We start from the raw sequence: 24,208 nt of genomic DNA on the forward strand, positions 1-24,208 counted from the left end.
AAAAACTAGATGTTAAAGCATTATGAATACTTTGAGTTTGATAACAGGTGTTACCTCTATGAGACATAACTCTTATCATACAGCGTGAAATTATCTACAGCTTTTGTTGTTTATGCACTCTCTCATTTAATTCCGTGGGCTGCCCTTGAACCCGTCTATGTACTGAATATTATCGAACTCCACAGTGTCAGTACATTTCTGAAGCAGGATAAATTCCTTTCAGTATCTCGTGGTGCAGCCTGAATGTGTCATTACTGCTCGACAATAACTCCTGCTGCATTCCTACTGTAGATGTGCCCTCAAAAGACCTCTGCCACTTAACCACTGTGTGGAGAATAAAGCCTGTGAGAACTGCCACGGGTAATGCCATGCAAATCTCCGGTGTGTAGCCCCAACTGTTCTGTCACTGGAGGAAGGTGATTCCTCTATCTCTTTTCACAGCTGTAATCAATTCAAATACACCGCTCACGCCAGGCAGGATGTGTTTTCCAGTTACAAAATGTTCAAAAGATTGGTTCTGGTAGAGTGTTGGATGGTTATTAAAGGATCATTATTATGAGCTTCCTGTATTTTTTCTTCTTCTCTTTGTTTTTCTGTCGCCTTTTGTAAATGAGAAAATAGCCACAGCAGCCGGACCTCTGTGCTCTGTGTAATTGAATGAACAAACATGCACCGCACTATAAACCTGCAGTACTTACACAAACACAAATGTGACTACATGCACGTTTTGCACACAAGGCTTTCTGCAACATGGCGTGTTACATGTAGGATGATTGATTGCTGAGCACTTTCTTTTAATTGATAGGGACACAGAGGTAGCCCAGCAGTATTAGCATCAGCATAAACAAGAGAGCTTTGATTGATGAGGGCACGGAGACGCAACACAACAGATTCACATGACGCCATGTTGTTACTCTCTCTACCCTCATTAGGCCTTTCCGTGAGAGAGGCCATGCTGATATCTGCTTCCTGTTTTTAATCAAAAACATGGGTCGGATCCGGTAACCTACAGGAGGTACTGGCTTCATAAATGGAACTAACCAAATGGAAATGACATGGCTGTAAACACTTGGGGAAAAAACACTTTACAAAGCAAATAATAGGAAAGCCACTGTTACTACTACACTATCACTGTAGAAATACTACAATCTTTTAGCCTGCTGACTTGCACTTCTGTCAGCTAAAGCATTACCACTGCAGGAACTTTCCACAGAGACTAGGGACTATAGGAACCCAGTGCTTTTTCCCCGTGGAGTCAAAGGTCTCACCAAAGTCCCAGGGACATTATCTACCCCCCATAAAGGTCCCTGTTTGGGGGGGTAATACTTTCTGAAAGTACAGGGACTTTGGGGGTGCTCAATATTTGTGATTGGTCACCTAATTAGCATTCAGAGGACTTTTTTCAAAAGACAGTAGAATATAATATACCTTATCTTGATAGGTCTTTGGACCTTAATGGGAAATAGGGGTGGATATATCGAGAACTGGTATTTTACCAAATTTTGTGCATTTTCGTGCAATTTATGTAAAAAGGTAGTTGTTCAAAGTTCTATAAATCTGAAGCGTTGCAGCGTGTTTGACTGCTTTAGCAAAGCGGCTAATGCTAACACCATTGCAAGCGTTACTGCTAGTACGTCCTCAGGGCAGCCTCCGAGTCCCGGTGGCTCTGATGGCAATGCTGCAGATGGGATTAGCCAAACTAAAAACGCAGTTAAAATGCATGGCACTTAAATAAGCATGTAGTTATTCAGTCACTGTTGTTAGCTAGTTTCGGTTATCAGTACATCTAAGTTATGCTCCAATTTAATCCATAGACGGCTTCAGTCAAGCAGCAGCCCCAGCTTCATCTGCAGTGGGTAACGTTTGCAGTCAGACACCAAACCCATTGTCCATCGCTAAACGAGATGACACAGGAACAAACAGCAGAATGTCACAGAGCTGTTGCCAAGTTTATTGTAAAAGATTTACTTCACTACAGTGGAGTCCACTTGGTTTAGGTACTCTCGCCTAAGTGTGAATTTTGAGTTGCCATGACAGCCATAAAACTATTTTTGTATTGCTTATGATTGTTACTGTTTCTACCTTTACTGTTTAATGCTGTTATTACTGTAGGGAGATGACCACAGCCCATAACCCCAGCCACAACCACTCTTCCAGAGGCACATCATCAGACACCCTAAAAAAGACGTCTTTATTTTTTGCACCAAATAATGGAGAGTAGTATTGATAAGAGTATCGATAAGTAGTATCGGTATTGATACCATTATCGATAGATTCCTAACAATACCCATCCCTACTGGGAAAGCAGAAACAATGGGCTGAAGGAACCTTTTAAACCACTGAAAAGTATCTCCTTTTACTAAAAGCTCTGGGTACTTTTGGTGGAAACAGCTTAAAAACTATACTTCCATTATTTGTGTTGCTGCAACTACAGGTAAGGTTTGAACATAAAATTACTTTTTTTCTATACCTCTACTTTTAATAAAAGAGATAGACCAAGGATATACACACACAAATGAAACTTGCAAAAAGAACCCATTGACATCACAGGGGTCAAATACAGGGTTACGTGCTAAAGTTCTAAACTCATTTACATCCTCGTGAGCCAGCGATCAGGCCCAGACAGGCGAGTGGATGAAGGCAGCTGCCTCGTCATCTCAAACAGATGGAGTGAGAAGAGCGTGATCCAGGTGAGAGAATAGATGCATATGTCCCACAGTGCTGACGGTAGCTGCCCAGACACAGTCGATGTAGCAATATACCGAAGCATCTGGTGTTTGCTGCACGCGCTGCTAATGATGATGAATGTTTGGCGTGATGGCGTCGTGACACATAAGAGAAAACAGAAAAAGTTGCATGGGCCGCCTACCTGAAATGTCTTCCTCTTTGATTTTAAGTTGCACTACAAAGGAATATGTGTTATTAAAAATAAGTTTGATTTACTTAAATTGGTTATGCATAATTCAGGGTAATTGTAAAGGTACATTTTGGCTTATTTAATAATCAGCAACAGAGTGGACCTTTTATTTGATCACACAGTTGAGCTCAAACAGAAGATCTCTGATGGATCCACTCGTTATTTTTTAATGTCATTAGTCATTTCTCTAAATAGTGCTTATTTGTGCAAGTCCTGTATTATTTTTTCATTACATAGCGTGTTGATTGCCACATGCTCGATCCTCCTGTGTGAGCGAGACACGATTACCCAGTGATGATGAGTAATGAAGTTTATCAGCTGAATCAATCCATGCATGTCTCAGTGTTATTTTTAATCATGCAGGATGATGGCAGACTGTGGGAGCAGGCTGCGGGCAGGGGTTAGATTTCTCACTCTAAATGCCTCGACCAAAATGTCATGCTCATGCATGCTGTCATGGTGGACGAAGCACACATGGAGAATGAGAAGTAGGCCTGGGAGTGGACCACTGGGAAAACCCTTCCATCATCTGTCTGAACAGGCCTGGAGGGCTCGGATCACAAAAACCACTCTTGGTCTGCTCCCTGCCAAGATGCGCCATTGGGTTTCTGCAGGATTACATATTTCTGTGTAATACTTTTTTAAGCACATCCACCGTGGGTATTGATATCACACAAAGCTCATTCAGGCTGTTGAGGGCCTGTCACTTTTGCTGGAAAGCTTCATTGTGCACTAAATAATAGCCCATTAAATCTATTCTTCCTGCTTCTCTTATCTCTGAGAGACCAGTCCTTGGCTAAGGCAATGGGTCAGTGACTGCAGAGCTGATTAGTTGATTTGGCCTATTTTGAATATTTTTGTATAGATTTACTGGGTGGAAATAAAAGGCGTCTTACTTCTTCTCTTCTTCTTCTTCCCAGGGGGCGGCCACGTGGCTAACTTCTGTCACAGCACCTGAGCATTTTACAGACGGGCGTTTTGTTTCTGCCAAACTGAAGCACGCAACCACTTTGCAGACAAAGCCACAAGTCCTAACAATCCTAGGTGGCAATATTAATAGAGATATTTTCCCCCTTTTGTAATGAATAATGGCTTCATACAGCTGAAGCCATTGACTATTCACCTTACCATAAAAAGAATCCCTTCTTTGCTCGTCTTTGTGTTCATCTGATATTTTCCTTTTTTGCTTGTGGAGCTTTTTTGTTTTTGAAATAAAAAATATATAAATAAAGGTATTATTATTAATATAATTATTGAAACTCCATAACCCCCTCATTAAGTGCCTCAGCTCTTGTCTCATGAATTCATCTCCACGCACGCTAAAAGCAACGTTTACTGGGTCGGCCAGTCGACACGGTTACGATGTAGGCATCAGGCACGATGAGAGGAAGCCCTCAGAGCTTAGTCATTAGTGCACTGCCTTGAATCTGATTTAACAGGATGACTAATCTCATCCAAGTCACTGGTTCGTCAACAGGAGACAACTCCAATGAGGAGAATATCCGGTCACAGTCTTATTTTTATCCAGATGAAAAGTGACAAGAGGAAGCTGACAGGAGGGAGACGGGGGAGCCGCCATAACGGCCGTCTGCCGTGCGTGTCTCTGTGTGTGTGTGATGGATATCTGCACACCACGCTGAACGACATTATGCATGACAGTGTTACCACTGGCAGAAAGCCACCACCACTAAAACCCCCATGTTTGTAAACAACATTGTGTCAACATGGCGGTTGTAAAAACACCCTGAAATCTGGAGTGTTGGAGAGGAAATGGAGGCAATCAGAGCTAATTCATGACAGCTGTGAGAAAAAGGACAGAGGAGGAGGAGAGCCATGCTGGTGGGGGGGTCGGGCCATTGGTTTAGTAATGCAAGAGGATACTGATGGGGTGGTGTTAGTGTTGCTCCAATAAGAGTGTTTAAGGAGGTAAAGATGATATGATACAATTTAAGGCTTTACTTTATTTTTTTTAATTGTTCCCCTCCCAGATTGTGAGGACGTCAATCAGCTGTGAAGACACACTGGTGCAACAAGCTTTATAGTTTTTTAACGCCTTTTAAACATTTAATTTTTTTTGTGCCATTTTGACTTTCTTTTTAGGATAGCTGAAGAGAGACAGGAAATATGGGGAGAAGAGAGTCGGGGATGACACGCAGGAGGCGAGCCTGCGGCCACTGCAATGAGGACTGTAAACTTTAGGGCGCCTGCTCTACCCACTGAGCTAAACCAGCTCCCCAAAAAAAGCCTTTTAATGTCAGAAAAAACCCAAGCTTCAGAGTTGTTTAATTTTATATAATATAATTACATTCTAAATTATTTTAAATATTTACTGAAGATATTTTGATGCTTGAGATCACCACCATGAGACATATATATGTGAAATATGTATTTTAAACAGTAACAAAATACTACAATCTAATGGTGAAAGAACTCAGATATTTAACTAATATCACAGAATAGAAATGTTGTTCTTGTTATGTTAATAAACCCGCTTACATTTAACATTTTACTTGAGTATAAGTTCATAATCATCAGCATCAAATTCTACGTTTCAAAAGCATAAGCAATAACTTATGTCAGAGTGATACAAACAATACATCTTTATTTGTTTCTTGATTATGGTCTTGATGTGATGAAAACTAATGTAGAGAAGACAACAGAGATGTCCTCTCTAAAGACATCTCTGTTGTCTTCTGGAAAACCCCACTGGAGAAGTTTGAGGGTCGAGCATCATACTCAAGGACACTTCAAATTTGTGGTTGCGTGCAAACGAGATAAGAGCTTCAGGCTACTAGCACATTATACTCTCCTAATGACGTGCAATTATAGTCCATGTCAACAAAGCTAGCGTGCATACACTCACGCAGGAGAGCACATCTGACATACACAGTGCACTACACTGAGTAGCTTACTAATATTACAATAGACATGTATATTGCATTATTCCCTGTGCATATGTAGCAGATCATGATCTCCTCCCTTTACCAAAGATTTTTAGGGGGGGATCAAAGGAGACATTTGTGGATTCAGCCCCTTTAATGTGCCTTAGACATGTTGTTATATCACTAACTGAAACTATGTTCGAGGTAAATACTACATGTCGGAGTGAGCTAACTGTCCCTGAAGGATTATGAAACAGATTTATGACGTGGTGGAGCGGCCCATTGCTGTGAAAGTGCAAGTCACACGAGGGGCAGCTTTTATAAGCAGGGATGTTAGGCAGCGTCACTTCATGAGTAACCTTTTGACAGAGGTATCTACATGGTCTCAGTGTGAAGTACGCTTCTGTGATTTCATGAATCTATTTTTTAAAAGTCTTGTGCCCATCCCTGAAATGAAAGAAAAACAACAATAGATGTGAGCTCTGGTTTGTCCCCGCTTTGAATTGATTCTCCGTCTCTTCAGTACACACTTTATATTCCTTTGTCTCGTCCCGAATTCCTAAAAAGATTATTCACAGCAGTGGGTAAATGAGAAAAGATTCTAATTTTAAAATTTGTTCCCAACAGTATCACTCTACGAGGCATTAAACCGTGCAGTACAGTTCACTGAGCTGCATTCAACACTTCCCGGAAGAAGTGTCCTCTGTGTGACTTCTTGCCGAGGAGGAAATGAATCTCAAACAATAACAAACCAAATGAATATGTGCGCGAGTCTATTTATAGCTTGCAGATACTTGTGGAATATGAGTAAAATAATTCAGCTACGCCTTCTGGAGGACATGAGGACATCACAGGTCTGCAGCTTCTGCCTTGTCAGAGACGTGCATCCTATCGCGGCGCCATTTTAAGCGTGGCAAGCAACGCTGAATGGCATGCAGTGATGGGGCTAAAAATTGCACAGTGTCATGGATCACGAGGATCCTGCCTCAGTATGATGTGAAATCCAGGGGAAAGAGTGTGTGACTGTGTGTTTATCTGTAGAAAAGTCACAGAATGACTGCAGTTATAATTTCTCTCGAAAGTTTTACATGCAGGGGAAAAGGCCAAAGCAAGGGCAGTGCGAAGTGTAACCACAATATTCAAATGGCGATGAGATGCAAACACTTAGTCTGAAGTGTAGCTGTCAATAGGAAAAGTCATAAAGTCAGTCAGGTGGTGAGATCTCAGCGACAAGTTATTCTGCAGTGACAGATGACATTTCTGTGAGGTTGCATCTGGAGTACTCTGGCACTGAGGCAAAGCTGGCCTTTCACTCTGTCTGCCTAGCTAGCATTCATCAGAAAACCTCACACACACTTCCACACACACACCGCCCACGCGGGCATAAAACATGTAAATGGCAGCTGGCTCCGTGAGTGTATTGTCCCCCGTCTTTGTCCTATTGTTTTGGCGTTTTAGGACACGATGCGCTCGTTCAGCAGACTGCTTCTTCTTTCCTCCCTTCCCTTAATCCTTTTATTTTCCTTCTTTCATTTTCCTCCTCTCTGCTCTCCTTCCCTTGTTGCCTTTTTTGCACAGGCTGGACATGTGACAGCACCCTGTCAGTGTGTCCACTCTATTCAAATGAAAGCTGGCCTCTGCTGCTCGTATCACTGCCTTCATTTTGGACTCTGAAGTACAGCAGCAGGCATGCATGGAGGCACAGGGTGGCAAAGGGAGTCTCCCCAAGTGATTTCATTTGAACTTTTCCTCTCTTTGAAATGGCATCACAGAGGCCCTGCATGATTAATGTCACCACACTTATATACACTGTTCTACACAGAGTGCCAGCTGAATATTTGAAAACCAGGATCTTTGCAGGACACCCATGGGCAGGTCTGGGGATGCTGTGGTTTGATTGGCAATCAGCTCACTATTCAACCTTTACAATAGTCCATTTAATGTCATCCACTCAGGTGAACACCCACCAACTGACTTGTTGGCACTGCAGTTTGACAAGAGAGTGCAAACCGGCTAATTAATGAATATGCATGCAGTGTTGTTAGAATGTAAATGTTAAATTACAGCTACAATTCAAAGTGACAAAGAGAAACACATAACCAGAGTCTCACAATGAAATGATTATTTTGTTGACTGTGGAATTTTTTTAGGAGATAATCACTTCCGTAATCACATACCGTATTTGATTTTGCAGTATTTATGTAAACTAAATAACAGCTTTCCAATCTCTTATATTATCTACAGCTCCGGAAAACAATTAGAGACCAAAGCAAATTTTCCTTAAATCAGCATCTCTCTCTACACGTCACGGCCAGCCCAATCCAGATCTGAACTCTAGTGAAAACCTCCTGAATGTGAAGAAGAGGAACATGGATGGTCACAAGCCAGCGAACAAAGCCGAGCTGCTTGAATCTATGCACAAAGAGTAGCATAACGTCACCCAACAGCAATGTGACAGACTTGTGGAGAGAATGCCAAGATGCTTATTCCACCAAATATTGATTTGTGAACTCTTCCTGAGTTAAAACATTTGTATTCTTTCATTTAATAATGAACATGAACTTCTTTTCTTTGCATTATTCCAGGTCTGAAGAACATCTTTTTTGCATCTTTTTATTATCTTTACCAGTCGTCATTTTCTGCAACTAAAAGACCGAAATGAGTAAAACAAAAGTTCATTTTAGACAAACCTATAAATATTAAAACCAGAGGAAACACATATTTTTGCAGTGGTCTCTGAATTTTTTCCAGAGCTGTATGTTCCCATTCAATATTTTAGCTATCAAAACTTAGATTCAATTATAAATTACAAGTATTTTACTTTTACAAGTATTTTACTGTGAAAACTTTTAAATTTGATCCAGAATCAAAATCTACAACAACAAGAATATTGCAACAGCATCCTAATAACTTTTAAATTCTAAACTTTACATAAGAAAAGTAATTCAGTGGTCTTGAGAGTCATTACTGGGTAATACGATACTGACATCAACAACAGCATTCAATGCAAAATAACATCTGTAATCTGGCCCTGCACACTGATTGAAAGTACTCTTCATCGAGACTCTAAACCCTGAACTAGCTTTGGTTATTTTTAGGGAGGATGCGTGGAATGACAGACAGCCGTATATCAAAATGCACTGACCCTGCAAAAAGGAGACCAGCTAGTGGGAAGCATTTATTATTAAGCTCCTGTGAGGAACTTTCGGTTTGTGTTGATTTTAGCGCCCCCTGTGGACCATACCTCTTATCTCTTTGCTGATTTTGTCCTGTACATGATTAAGTGGTGGTTTTTAACAAAACATCTCATCCTGCTTTCAGTCATATGGATCACTCACTTTACATTTTTGCCCTGGAAAATGTAAACAAAGGCAGCGTGCAGTTCTTCACTTCATCTGACACCTACCCCCCGCCAGCTGTTTCAGGCATTAAAAATAACCATATAGAAATAATCTATCTTGTTGCTGATGGTCTGGTTTGCTTCTGTAGGTCATATAAAGTAATCAGAATTAATTTCAGTCTGTTTCATAGCCAGCGCAAAACTCCTCACAGGAGCTTTAAACCAGTGTTTTTCTTATCATTTGTAACCTACCGACCAAAGCAGACCCTACAGTCCCATGTTACCATCAAGTGTCTTGCTGTTGACTCCACGCTGAGTCGCTGATGCTTCACTTTGCACCTTTTACCTCTGAGACTGAACAACAAGTCCCATCCAGCGAGAGCAATGGGAACTTTTCTAAATATTGACGCAATTATAATCACGCTTGTATTGCAGCGATGCCTCTCTGGGCTCTGTCGTCCCACTGCTAGCTGGATGGGCACACAGTGCAAATGCTAATCAGCAGCCCGGCTTCATCAACATATTGGTGACTGGGTTACAGCAAAAGAGCCTCTTCACTCCTTTCAAGGGTGGACGTAATCAGAAGCAGCATCCATCCATATTTCCCTCCGCAGGGAAGAGGGGAAGGTACAGAGCTCTGCAAACACACTCGGAGTATTTCCTCAGCATGGGAATACCATTTGATATAATTGCATTTAGGTAGTGAAGCCCTATGTGTTTGACTAGCTTCATCAAATGGTGTGCTATGATTGTCAATCATTGTGATTACCTTGGTATTCCGTCTTTTCCTCTCTGTGTGAATCCACTTGTTAATACTTGATTCCAGTTTGCCAAGGACAACTCAAAACAGCATCAATCATACATTAGAGTGGGCAACATTCAGCAAAACTACACACATATAGGAAAAACATTGTGCACTGTCCTACCTCCTCCCATTGGTGGATGTAGCGAATGAGTCTGGAGAGGCGAAGCAGTCGCAGCAAGCTGAGGATCTTTGTGAAGCGGACAATCCGCAGAGCGCGTGCCGTCTTGTAGAAATCTGAGTCGATGCGTGTCTCCACGATGAGGAAGATGTAGTCCACAGGGATGGACGAGATGAAGTCCACCACAAACCAACTCCGCAAGTACTTGATCTTGATCTGTTGCGGATCCAGGATGATCTCCGTGTTGTCCTCCTTGACGATGCCCGTCCTGAAGTTGAGGACCAGGTCCATGAGGAAAAAGGTGTCAGAGACCACGTTGAACACGATCCAGGGGGGCGTGTGTTCGTCCTTGAAGAACGTGATGCCAACGGGGATGATGATGAGGTTGCCCACCATCAACAGCAGCATGGTCAAGTCCCAGTAAAACCTGGGTGGAGAGAAATGAAGAAAGGACACTATAGTAAGGACAAAGTAAAACTCTCTAGCTAACTATTAGCAACATCCTGCTGAGTGTATGGGCAACATTGTTCTCTATGTGCTTTGAAAACTCTTTTTATACCGACTGCCTGATGTATTACACACACAGTATTTACATCACCTTGCATCATACAGTGTATACAGTATTTCTAAACACATCCCAAAGGCAAAAAAGAGTTGCCATTTTTGTAGACTTTTAAAGTGAGCCAGAAACTATGCATGACACCTCATGTAAAGCACAATATGTAGGTCTGTCATAGCCATTCAACAAACGTATCATGGAAGCAATATGATGCATTTTCTACAACACAAAATCTTAGACTCACCAGACAAATTACACACACGTTACACACTTTCATCTGCAGTGTAGGCATTTATCACAGAAGACATTAACAGGTCACAGTACGAAAAGTATTAAACAATTCAATTTATGACGGCTGAATACCATTTAGCTATCTCAATGTTAGGGTCCTGGTAGTGCGTGCATGCTCACTGTCACAGTGTAATGGCTTATGAAACTTGTTAGTGAGTAGTACCAGGTCATTGTTGATCTTATTAGTAACATTTTAGATTTTCTTCCCATGGCAAGTTCAATGTCTGTTGTAAAGGAGGCATATGAGACATTATAAAGTTGCTTTTATGATTACGTGTTTTTTTTTTGTTTTTTTTTTACATGTTATAGTTGCAAAACCATAAACATATTTTTGTGTAATATTTGGATACAATCTGGAACCTATATTTATGGTATCTACTGTAATAAATGGCATTCTGATATCATATGTACTAATTATTAATCGAAGTTTCCTTATTATTATTTGTGAAATATTAAAAAACAACACAACAAATAGTAACGGTTTTTCATATCAGTCCCTTCAGGAAGTTGTAAAGTTGTGTTCCCGTGAATTCACGCAAATTCAAACAACTGCTGCAACTTTTTCTCACCCTTGCAAAATTGCTGCAACTTTCCCACAAATTCGACCAATCATCCTTTTTCCCTGCAAGCGTGAAGTCATTTAAGTCACCAAACTATGAATCCCCTGAGGTCTGCAGTGTTGTATTAACATCGAGGGCATCTTTTACTGCATTACTTACTTCTTACTGATTTTTGTGTCAGTGCTGATTTTAAATAGTCAGTGTACAGTGAGATCGTAAGCTTTCCGTCTCATATTAATTGTGGTAAACTGCTGCAGCAGCCGAAGTAAAGAGTAGAACTCTGTAAATGTAACAAATAATGTGTAGATTCTTCTTTGCACTTGGATAGCATTTGTGCATGCGCAGCGGGAAATGAGCATTTAATGTCTATTGACTTTAGTGTCATTCACTTTTTATACATTTTATTTAGCATCTTGACATTCGACCGGAAGTGATGTCAGAAGACAAACAGCTCGTTCAGCCCAATAAATGGCTTTATTAGTGCGTTTGTCCCAGTCACTCACAGTGGTGGTTTAATGTGTTTGACAAAAAGAAAAGCTCAAAACATTGAAACTCTCCTTGCAACTTTTTTTAAACAGCTAGTGTGAAATCATGCATTTTTGGCTGCAACAATCACAGAAAACGCCTGTGAAATCCTGGAGGGATTGATTAGTGTAATAACCTCTACATATGCTACCTCCCATCACGCCAGAAGGCAGCCTGACATGCAAGCTATTTGTGTTTGGACTATATATCACAACTCAAAGGTCAATGAGAGTTAACTGTTAATTATAATTTGCACTGTGACCTCATGCATCTTCCCAGCCTGAGAGTTTGGATATAAATTGAACTCTCCCCTTGCTCCGTAATTGAATTCAGATCGGCTCTTTTGTGTAAAGGGTGATATATCCTGGATGCTCCATAGATTGCACCATAAGCGGGTTGTGCATTGTGCACTGCTCCAGTGAGCTCGGATGATTTAGCCACCCACCTTTAAATAGGCCACAAAGATGTGTCTCAGTGCAAAACCAATTTCAAGAGCAGGGCTATAAGAAATGAAGAAGAAAGGATGCTGCATACAGAAGTAGGTTATGGGATTCTTTTTTATGGCAGTCCAGCTAGACTACAGCATGTAATTATAGCTCGTTCACTTCCTTGTTGCAGCTGATGTCTATAAATTTCATGGTGCGTGACAGAAAATAACTCATAGCTTTACTAGGAACTGCTGGATCACACATCCTGATCCAAACAGACCTCTGGCCCGAGTCAAGTCGAGCGAGTACATGGTGTCTGCCTCACAGGCAACAAACATACAGATAAAAATAACCTGCCGCTCACCAGGTGTCTTCCACTTTTATCCTCATGAGATTTTCAAAGGAGTCTTGTGTTTTTTCTTTGATTCCCAGTGTTTTGACAAATGATAAACAGTTTATCATCCGATTGATCATTAGTCTCTTTAAAGTCCTTGTGATGAATCAGTACAAAAGCTTTTAGTAGTTTTACCCTTCTCTCTTGATATTCCCATTGATGCTACTACAATGAATGATGTTCTGCACTGCTCAAAATGAAACTTTTTATTATTCGAATAGCGCAGACTTGGTCACAGCTAATCATTTATTGTTTTTGTGTGCCAGCAGTGTTTTCCTTTTCCCTCTGTGAGCATGACTAAAGTCCATTACTGATGCATGATGGAGGCAAAACAAGGGACATCAATAATGGTCAGCACTGTGTTCTCCATGTTACGGTTTGTCACAGTTGCCTTCAGAGAGGAGAGGTAACATTGTCTCTAACACATAAAACTGTGGACAAACATTCCCCCACTTTAAATACATAATTACTGTTAAATACTGCAAACTTACAAAGGTCGCTGTGTAGCAGATGCTCGAGTTAACTGTGCTCACATTACAGTTAACAAATGCAACCAACACTTACACATGCTTACAGATACGGTATACACAGATCTCAGTTACATGCCTGTTACACACACATACAAACACGCAGAGGAAACAGTGACAGTAATTGGATTTCTTCAAAGTAAAAGGGTATCTACTGTTCCAGCTTGTTGTCAAGTGGAGTTATATTTAGACAGACCTCGCCACCACTGTGTTTGCTCATGTTAAGAGTGAAAGCCCAGGAGGACAAGAAAAACTTCAAAGGAGGAAAAAGCAAACATAGGTAATGGCATTTGTTCTTCAGACTTCCCTAATATTACAAATGCCAGATAGCCTGTGCATTTGTAGAAGCGACACAGCTTACAAATAGGATGTAAGTGTGCGCACTCGACAGGGTCTACGGCAATGAAATAAAATGATCCCTTTCTTTCAGTAACTCTATCAAGTGCAAATCCTTGTCTTTGGCAGAGCAATTTAAGTTAACACTGAATTTGAACAATGAATCTACTTTAAAACAATACATGGAATACCCACTAAGGTCATATAAAATATATATGAAAATGTCTCCTTTTTATCACTTTTGTTCTTTAAGACAGTCCTCAACAAACAAAGGAACAAACAGGGTGCAATACCATAGTAGAACAAAACTAGCTCTCTACAGTCTCCCAAACAGTTCTGTGGAGCTCCTTCAGCTAAATGCTAACATTGTGATGCTTACCAATAAAAATGCACGCTCTTGTTAAGCAGGTGTGTTAGCAGTTTTCACCATTTAAGCACGTAAGCATGCCAAGTTTGCTATTTAGCACCTAAAACCAAATACAAAATAGTGGAAAACTGTACAGTAACCTGATGATGCAGACCATCATTGCCATCTCTACAGTCACGCTGCTACCCTGGCTAATAAAATGAATTAATTCACAGTTCAACAACTGGGTTTATGTTCCAGAGAAAACCAAGACAAGCTAGATGAGTGCTTTCCAAAAGGTATCTGGCTTGTAAACAAAGATTAACCCTAATAGACAAGTGGTTAGATGATGCTGTATGAATGACAGAGCGAGGAAACCGGTTGAAATAAACTGACAATTAGTACCAAGGAGAGCTCCTTAACATTTGCAGAAAGAACAGGACAGAAATTTAAGACCTCTGGCCATCTTTCTAAAAGAACACAGCTACCATCGCAACCTGTTTGAGTAAGCCTCACGTGTTGTAATAGTTTGGTGAACGGTTATTTTAACAGCAGCTTATGTACACTCATTACACATCATTGCAAAATATGAAGGGAACAGCAATCACCAATGGAAGATATCCAGTGAGCATTAGTAAGATAAGGTTTGAAAATGTATACCGAGATCAACCCATTACAATATTTTGCGTAGAAATCATTGTGCATTCTGTGTGTTTCTATCTGTACATGTTGACTGAGGTTGTGTAGGTGTTTTGTGTGTGCGTTTGTGTGCGTGCATGTGTAAGATAAATGCTCATGAATTCTCCTTTTCACTTGTTTCCTTGTGGTTGCCTCCTAATGGAGGTGAGGCCACCTAAACATAGCAGGGATCCATTTACTGTGTTTTATTATGCACTGGGACCCTGACATAGAAGAACATTGTTCTATAAATACAGTACGGCGAGTGCGGGATGTTCACCGGACATTTCAAAGGCATCGCATAATCCCATATCTATGTTTGCACCCCAAATTACTGACTCAGACTGTGTGGTGGTTTTATGCTTCCCGTTTTCAAAATAAAATACAAGCAGAATGTTTGTTTGTATATTTATGTGATCAGAGGGAAAGGGAAGTAAATCACAAACTGCAAGATAGAAGATCATGACAAAATGTAATTGGGCCAAAGTGAAAATTAAAATAAACGACACAGTGACAGGTTTCCATGATGTGTATTAAACAAAATAAGAAAAAGGAGCATCAGAGCAGCTCACACCTAATGTGTTATGCTGCTGTGTGTACAATGATGAAGGGAGCCATGACATTTTGTTGTCAGTAGGTCCAGAGCCACAGCACACTCTGCTCTCCGGTGGGGTGACCAGGGACAGCGAGAACATGTTGTCACCCTCAGAGTGCATCTGACTACATGAGAAGCCTCTCTCTTCCTCCCTACCCTGCCAGCAAGGCCACCTGAAAGAGAATGTGAGAGCCACCACAAACAGCCTGAGATGGACACACACACACTCACCTATATTCAGATTCAGGAGGCACAGGGGATAAAAGACTGGGGGGTATATAATCCTGCATATACAGGGAGTGTGTGTTTGTATTTGGGCATGCATGCGCATGTGAACTTGTGTCTCTTGTAGACATGTCTATCTGCTGGCTACCATGCTGGGGGAGTGATGGCATAGCAGGCAAGCAGATCATCTGTCATGTCAGGTACAAGAGGCAGACAGCATTTAACAGTGCCTCTCTTTATTCTGTATCACACTGACTGAATGGGAACAGCAGACAAACAGTGGGTGATCCCAGACTACAGCACCACCAGGACACCAGCCAACATTATGTGCACTGTAAATGTGGTTTGGGCTAATTAAATGATTGCAATTGATCTGTTTTTGCATGAGAAAGCAGGTCCCCCTTTTGAATAATTTATTTGTGTGTGTTTGTGTGCGCTTTTTTTGCCCCCTTTGGTTGTGTTACCAGGGATCCTACTCCTACTGACTGACTTTATGCCTGAGAATCATGTTATGTTAAATATCAATAGCACAAACAAACCTGTTTTATTTTGGACCACCACATTTTCAATCTTTTTCTCTTACAAGAAAACCTTGAGGTTTGGCCTATATACCAAGTACAGACTCTTTTTTCTTTTACTATTTAAACTTTGTAGAGCTGACTGCGTGGAACTTACTGAGGTTGATGCACCAACAACCCCAATATCCATGATTAAGAAACACAATTTAAGATAAATTAGGTCAGTTGAACATATTTGGCCAAATATGCCTGATCTCAATCTGTCTTTATTATGTGTTAGTGTATAAATATGTTGCATTCTTGTAGAACTTTAACTCTGATTTGGGTGAATTGCAGGTAAAGAAAAGTGTAAACCAACCAGTTTCAACTACTCGTGAAAATGATATGGAATTTTTCTGGTATTTCGCCTTTAATGTTTCAGTTTGGTTGAACTCGGTCGGCTAAAGTGACTTGAATTTAAGGGGTCTGTATGATCGTTATAAGAAACCACCATTAACTATAGGTAGAGGTACTTAATTCTAATAGGCTTCCTTCGTCTTGTTTCAATGCAATTTGACTCAAACAAAACCTGTTGCGTTTTGAAACCGTTTCTTTATCTATTGAAGATGTTTTATGACATAACTGTTTGTTGGCTTTTGTGCAAAATACTGTATCTGACATGTAAGTTAAAATAATAGATTTTCCTGTATATAATATCTAAGTTAAACCTGATGCATATGTTAGGTTAGTTTAGGGGCACAGAATAAATCTGTGTTTCAGGTGATGTATCTGTTGCTCAGGTTATTCTAAAATTGTATTGCATAAATTTATTTTCCCTTGTATCAAAATATGTCCAACATTTTAAAAGCCAGAGTAAAGATAATTATTTTACTTAAAGCTCCTTTGAGGAACTTTCGGTTTGTGTTGATTTTGGTGCCCCCTGTAGACAAAGCCTCTGATTTTGTCCTGTACATGCTTAAGTGGTGGTTTTTACTCACTTTAAATTTTTGCCCTGGAACATTTAAACAAAGGCAGCGTGCAGTTGCTTCATTTGACACCTAACCCCCACCAGGCGTGTGAGGCATTAAAAATAACTATATAGAAATAATCAATCTTGTCGCTGATGGTCTGGTTTGCTTTTCACATAGAGTTATCAGAATTAATTTCAGTCTGTTTCATAACCAGCAATAAACTCCTCACAGGAGCTTTAAAAACAAGTTCCAAAGTTCAGTTAAACTCATTTGATAACTGACAGGGAAACAGCGTCATTGACATTTTTGAGTGAATGAGGAGGACTGAATGAAAATTAAGCATAACACGCTCTAGTGAGGAAAAAATATCACTTCACTTTACATAAGCTACACCTCGCCACAGGGAGAGCAATCCATGATACAGTCTGTCACACTTTACTGGAGAACAACAGCTCTTCAGCAGGAATAAAAGCCCCTCATAAAAGAGCAGCCCATTGGTTCTAAAGAAGCCAGTGTGGAAACTCAGCAAGATTTAAGTGTCTAGAAGAAAAAAAAATCAGGTTAAAAGGGTTAATCCTATTTTTGTTGTCACCCGCTCCAATGAACTGTCATAGCGGCGCTGTCTTTGCTGTGCACAGCCAGCAGGCACACTGCGAGCACATCACTGACACTGGGGCTGTGCAGTCGCAGGTGGCTATATTTAGGTGAGGCACGCTGTTTTATCAAACCTGGGCTAAGAAGATTCCATCAGAGGTGGAGGCAAATCTCCCCAACCTTGGGCGATGAGGAAACAGAGGGATTTGCTAAATACCTACAGAGGAGAGCGGAGAAGCGAAATCGTGTGAAAGGAGTCAACCTTACCTAACACTGCTTAGAGAGATTCATAAATAAGATTACAAGTAGTTCTTTGGGAGGACATCAAGGATAGGGGACAGGGTAGGAGTTTTCAGTCACCTCTAAAGCTCTGACTGGGACTGTTATTCAACTCAGGCAAGGGAAAGACAATGCTTAAGACACAATGTCATCCAATCCGCTGCAGTAGAACATTTTCTGACAGATAGAGGTCTCATCCTTTAAAGGGAAGCACGAACAAAGGTAAAAGAAAGCCACTGAAACTCAGAGAACAAGAGTGGAGCCTGAAAAGTGATCAACAGATCGCACGAACTAGAGGAACACTTTACAACAACTGAATCTAAGTTATTAGTTTTCAATCAGTGATGTAAATTAATGAAGCAGATTTAAACTAACTGTTAATTACCTCTGACAATGTATAATTTATTTTTCACTGCATTATGTTGTTCATAAGGTGAACAATATGAGACCGTACAGTTAGCCTTGTAGATATGCGTTTCCTGGAAGCTCTCTCAACAAGACGAGGTCAGAACCGAGTATGTGGCTGACCGCATCAGGTCAATGTGGGCTTTTGTGGGCAATGTGTTACAGGGACTGTCCTCATGAGGCCGATGACAATGTGTTTGAAAGCAGCTGCACGCTGCGGACGTAGGTGAGGACAGCGGACGAGCAGCCCTGCCTACTCCCTGAACAAAGTATCCAGAGCCGTTTGGACAGAGAGTCGCATCAATGGAGGTCCAACATGCGCCATGATCCGCCATTGCGCTGTCGCAACTCTCCCTCTCTACGGCTGTGTGAAGTCCCGTCACTCACTCAGTCAGTCACATGATTCTCTGTTACTGGTTAACATTGATTCTAAACCACTCAGTAGTGTAATAATCACTGAATTTCTTTTCTTTTCACATCATCTCCATTAAAAAAATAAGATGTGGGCAGCGACTGACAGATCCACAGCCATGCTAACTATATCAGGGAAACCGCAGCACGGCTCCAAGACACTGAAGAAAAATGCCCCAGATCTGCTCACTGAAATAAGTCCAGCCTAAACTTGCTCTGATGTTTCAATAGCTCAGAAGGGTGCACTTAAGAGCTCTGACTTAATCATGAAATCTCCAAAGCCACTTCTGCAATCTGACCAGATGTAATCAGGGAGCCCACTGAGAAGAATGCTCTGAAGTAGCCAACTCTGTTTCCTGTCCCAGTTTCTTAAAAGATTTTGTTTGGGGCTGTTTCTGGACAGGATCAGTATCCCTGTCCTTGTCCCTGCAGCCCTCTGGGGCCCTTCACTGCTTCCCAGAGTTCATCCTGCTACCTATCTGCTCAGAGGAACAAAAACTGTACACGTCTAGCCTGCTTTCAGTAAATAAATAAGCCCTCTGTAGGGAAGAATCAGGCGGACAGTGAGTGACAGAGCTGCTCCGTCGAAGACAGAAAGCTCTCTGGCCGGGACCACCATTGTGCACTTATCCTGCTCGCATATGCCAGTATCTGCACTCCAGCGTAGTGGACTGTCATCCTGCCACTAATTGCATCTGTGTTTTATCATGATGCCTTGTTATCTCCCACAAGGTCCTTAGGGTCATGTCAAAGGGGTCCCCTGTCAGCCAGCCGCAGAGTGTGGCAGAGGTAACACTGGCCTGCCAAGTGAGCACGACAACCCCTCCCCCACCCTGCCAGTCCCGAGCAAGTGAGAGAGAGAGAGAGAGAGGGAGAGATGGAGCAATGGGCTTTCTCTGAACATAGATGAAGTGCTAAGATAATGTACTGTCTATCACACCAGGAGCTGATCACACTGTACACCATCACCTCACGCCCTTGCTCTAGGCTGCACCATTATCTTCACCGCTTCAGGTACTGCAATCAGCAAATGGAGCAGCCACAATGAAAGCCTTTTCTATCCATCTCCAAAACGGCGATCTGAGGTCAAAGGGCGACAAGGAGAGAAGGGGCATGAAAAGAGAAAATGAGGAGGGACAGTGAGAGAAAATGAGACTCTATACCACATATATCTAAGCTAAAGCGAAGGGGGTGTTTGAGGGAGAGGTGGTGGTCTTCTCGACGTAGAGGTCGTTACTTTTGTTTCAACAATGTTGCAACATTTCACAAACGTCGAGGTAAATAAAGTAGAATTAATGCAAAATAAAGGCTGATGAAAACCCTCACAAAGAAGACACCTGGAGCATGAAATCAAATCAAATGGGAGAGGAGATGCAGTTTATCAGATATTTTCTGGTCTGCGTGAGTAAGCACAAGCGGGGGCTTATCTGACTGTTAAACCAAACAAGGTAGGATTTGTCTTGTTTATTTGTTAGCTCTATAATTTCTCGATTGTACACGCTAAACAAGGTCAGGGATTGGATTTGCAAACAGCAACTTTACTGCTGCATCCCTGTTCAATCAAACACTGGGTAACTTAGTGCGACCTAAACTGGGTTGGACATGTTATTGACTATGGAGATGGTGAAGATAAATCAGCGGTCCCCCCTCCTTAGCAGAGGAGAGGGAACAATCCGTCTCTCACCACTACTTGTTTCATAATAAAGCCATTTGTCTGAGTCTTCTAGACACCCAGCATGAGGCAGGGCCCGGCCAAACACATTGATCCAGGGAAGTATTTCCTGTGAATCACACCGGCCACACACAGAGTTCTTTATTCGATGCACTGGACTCTGGTCCTCTGTGAGTGGAAACCCCACTGTGTGCAAAGCGCTGCAGCCTTCAATACATTCTCACAGAGTGAGCGTAAGGTCCTCTAAGGAAATGCCATCCTCCTGTTAGCTGGAGGGAGTGATATTAGAGATGGAATAAAGACCAGGTGAATTATGAGCCGGGTGTGTGAGGAATCATTATTTGACCTCACATAAAGATATATGGATTTCTCACTTTTTATGATAAGCTGAATTACCATCGCACCTCAGCTAAATTACCAACATGTACTGCATTATGTAATCATGTGTTTTTTCCTTTTTTCCATCTGTTATAACTCACACATTTAAGTGATTTAAGCAAAAAAAATGGGATTACTATTTATATAGTTTGTGTAGGTTTCCATATGGTCAATATTTGCATGTTAAAGTTAATTATATTTAACCGTAATTAGACAAAATAAATCTGACTCAAGATCCACTTTGTTTTCCTTTTTCTGTGATGAACCTGTGAGACTGGCAAACTGCCATTGAGTTGGTTCTATCAAATTAAATATCAAACACATATAATATATACAATAACCGTGACAGCTCATTGCAGATGAAGATCATGACATGCAACTGAAAGCTTATGGAAGCTGCATTCAATGCAATGAACTCTGTGAGACTGTTATGCCTTAGGTTAGACCATAGTCTGCATAAAAAGACAAACAACATGTCAGCTCCCCAATAGTGAAGCCAAAACATTTCGGGCGCCCCCTGCTGACTGGCTGCAGTATAGGTCATAAAGCCTCCTCCATGTTAACAGATGGGACATGAGTCAAACTCTAAAATCAAAATACACGTCAAATACATTTTTCTCAAACATGGTTTCTGTCATTATAGGTAGTTCTTATCATGCTGATTTACGTCCAAGTGTTCATTTTTCTGACAAGTTTATTTTTAATTAGTTGTTTGATGCTGTAAAAAGGATGATTGACAGCTCTGTTGACAAATACGGCTCCTGCAGCCGGTCTGTTCCAGATTAGCAGAGTAGAGGTGAGAGGAAAAGTAACTAAAACAATTACTACAGTCATTGAAGTTTCTATATCTGTGAACATCTGCTTCAAAACAACACAGAGAAGCTGTTCTGCTGTTAAACACGCCGGCGAGTGAGATCCCTTTTTTATTTGATAAGTTAAGTGTGTTTTCGTTTGCAGAAGTGCGATCTCCACTGCGCTGGCTCCTAATGAGATCACCAGCACAGGATGGCAGCGCCTGCCACAGGGACTATTTTGGCTTCAATATCATACAATGAGAGCAGATGGACACGCATCGTCCATTTATACAGTCATTGGGTTGAACAACTCATTGAACATAGACCCTCAAAACCTACAGTTAGTTTAAATTTGATAATATATAAAATTGATTTTGTATTTTTTGTAATACATTATATAATCTTATCATATATTACATTATTAACAAAAAAGGGGGGGGGTCATTAAGTTATTTGTTTCCTCTTTACATTTATAGAATAGTATTATTACTTCAAAGTCAGAATGTAAGAAAGGTAAAAGGATGACAGAAACGTAGAATAAAATGTAATAATGTCACTGTCACATGACACGTGTTATTCTACCTGAGTCACCTGCAGCTAGAACTGATCCTTGTTTTTATGGCACATTCACTAATTGGCTCTGAACTTATTGTAACTTCCTGTGAAGCTGACTTTGTAGGGTCTTACATTAATTTAAAGTTCTTTTTAATGTGGTGTTTCTAGTATTCTTTCCACCCTGGAGCTGCATATCAGAGCCAGTTTGACATCTTGGCCATTTTCTGTCTGGGCTGATAGGAAAAAGCAATCCAATCTCAGAGAGACAAGGGGTGTGAGAATCCACCTGGGACGCAGGCAGGGCGGAAAAGGTCAACCTGTACTAGATATAGTAGAATCTGTGTGAGTACGAATGGACAGGCTGCGGCTGCAGCATGCAGGAGGTCAACACAAGGGACAGTGTGATTTGGTTACTGGACTGAACAAACTACACATTGTCTTATTTGTATTTTATAAGTTAAGTATTTAGGATTCTATCAGCAGACCCTTTTTTCATTCTTTTTCTTTCTTTTCCATTAAATACAAGATTATTTCAACCAGCACGGGGTGCAAAAACGTCCCAATGTGTTTCCGAGGTCAGTGGCAGTGGTGTACTGAGCTGCCTTATAATGTGCGTGTTCGTGCTTGGACCCACACAGCATTGTTAAAATTAGTAAATCCCGCCATCTGGCTTCTAACTATGCAAGAACAAACCCAAGAATAGCATTTGCAAACAGCGTTTCACCCAGGTCTGTGTGTGAATAGCGTGCCTGGACGCTGAATGGAAGACATCAGAGAGAATCAATAGCGTACAGGAGGTATTTTAACCCTGGCGATCTTAATTATTCATTCCAACCATGCTGACAATTCCCCTAAAATACAGCCTGCTGTGCTTTCTGGCAACTTACGGCTTTCTTCTTTTCAAAGTTATCATTTTTTGAGTGCAATAAATTCTTCAATTCATCACTACGCACAGGGGTTAGTAAAAGCAATGATACCAAAGAGAATATTCTTTATCAATGGGGTGATGATGCAGAGGGCTGAAGCACTGCAGTACCGGTCATCAGACCTCATGAGTATCACTGGAAGATTACACCTATATCATTATTAGCAAACATGTCAGGTTGAAAGTTAAAACCACGATTTTGAGGGGAAATAATTGCTACTGTGCCAGGGGCCAAATAAAAGTATATTAAGGCATGGATGTTATATTCAGCGTTTATCTCAAAAGTTGCACAATCAGCCCCTTTTGCACTAATCATATGCTACGTGTTGAAGTCTGGTAATATTCCCTCCCCTGCTGCAAGTGGACAGGTGAAGTCAATAAGGGATCCATTTCAGCCTATTTTACAGCAGCCACTCTTAAAAGGATTTTTTGCACTCCTCCAAAACAGGAAATGGCTCTAAAATAATGTCAGGACCAGAGGTCTCGGTCTCTCTACTGTCACACACAGGGCACTGCATACGTGACTTGACTATATGAGGTGATGGGGACAATTATCATCTGACCAGTGGTAAAACAAAAACATTGGACGGAGAAATGTGTTAAAAGAGCGTAGGTTTTGGCCGACTTGTGTTGTGCATCCACCTGGAGAGATTATAAATTGATGTTGCAGTGCAGAGGATGGTGGAGCGGGAAGGACACACAACATCACATTTGTCAGGTGACCAAAATACATCAAGCACACCGGCTGGCTGACATGCGGCACTTAACAGAAAATGCTTCCAGAGGCCTTTTCCATTTTCAAAATGTATATGATGTCCAATCAATCAATATAATCTCACCTCGAGATTACCATCACTTTGCCAAGGTTAAACTCAGCTCTCCGCCTGATGCATAAAGCTGAATTAAATGACATATCAGGAGGGGGGAAAAAACACTGACATGCAAAAAAAACCCCCCAGTCTTTTACAGTTGTGATCACGTGTCCTGATTTCACACTCCCACACAAGTGTGCCTGTCGAGGTCACACGGTAGCGTTCAATCATTCTGCCACTATGACAGGCAACCTTCCACCCACCAGCCACGCACATCCTCCCTGGGCTCCCTCCATTAAATAAATTGTGCTGTAATAATCTCTTGGCTCCTAATATTCGTGGATGAGCACAGCAGCCTATTTTGATTACCCCACTTTCAGGCCCAGCCA

General features: G+C 41.2%; 1 protein-coding gene across 1 annotated transcript in view; it reads right to left on the reverse strand.

Moving 5' to 3' along the window:
• The window catches only part of hcn4 (hyperpolarization activated cyclic nucleotide-gated potassium channel 4), a 62,911-nt gene that overhangs the window by 32,563 nt on the left and 6,140 nt on the right, over window positions 1-24,208 (reverse strand). The window contains exon 3 of the mRNA XM_069657581.1: window positions 10,066-10,489. Coding sequence (XP_069513682.1) covers window positions 10,066-10,489 — 424 coding nt within the window. The remainder of the gene's footprint in view (window positions 1-10,065; window positions 10,490-24,208) is intronic.

This window comes from Semicossyphus pulcher, unplaced genomic scaffold (assembly GCF_022749685.1).
Source record: "Semicossyphus pulcher isolate SPU_LCO1_2020_fin unplaced genomic scaffold, fSemPul1.0.p SCAF_1, whole genome shotgun sequence".
NCBI lineage: Eukaryota > Metazoa > Chordata > Actinopteri > Labriformes > Labridae > Semicossyphus > Semicossyphus pulcher.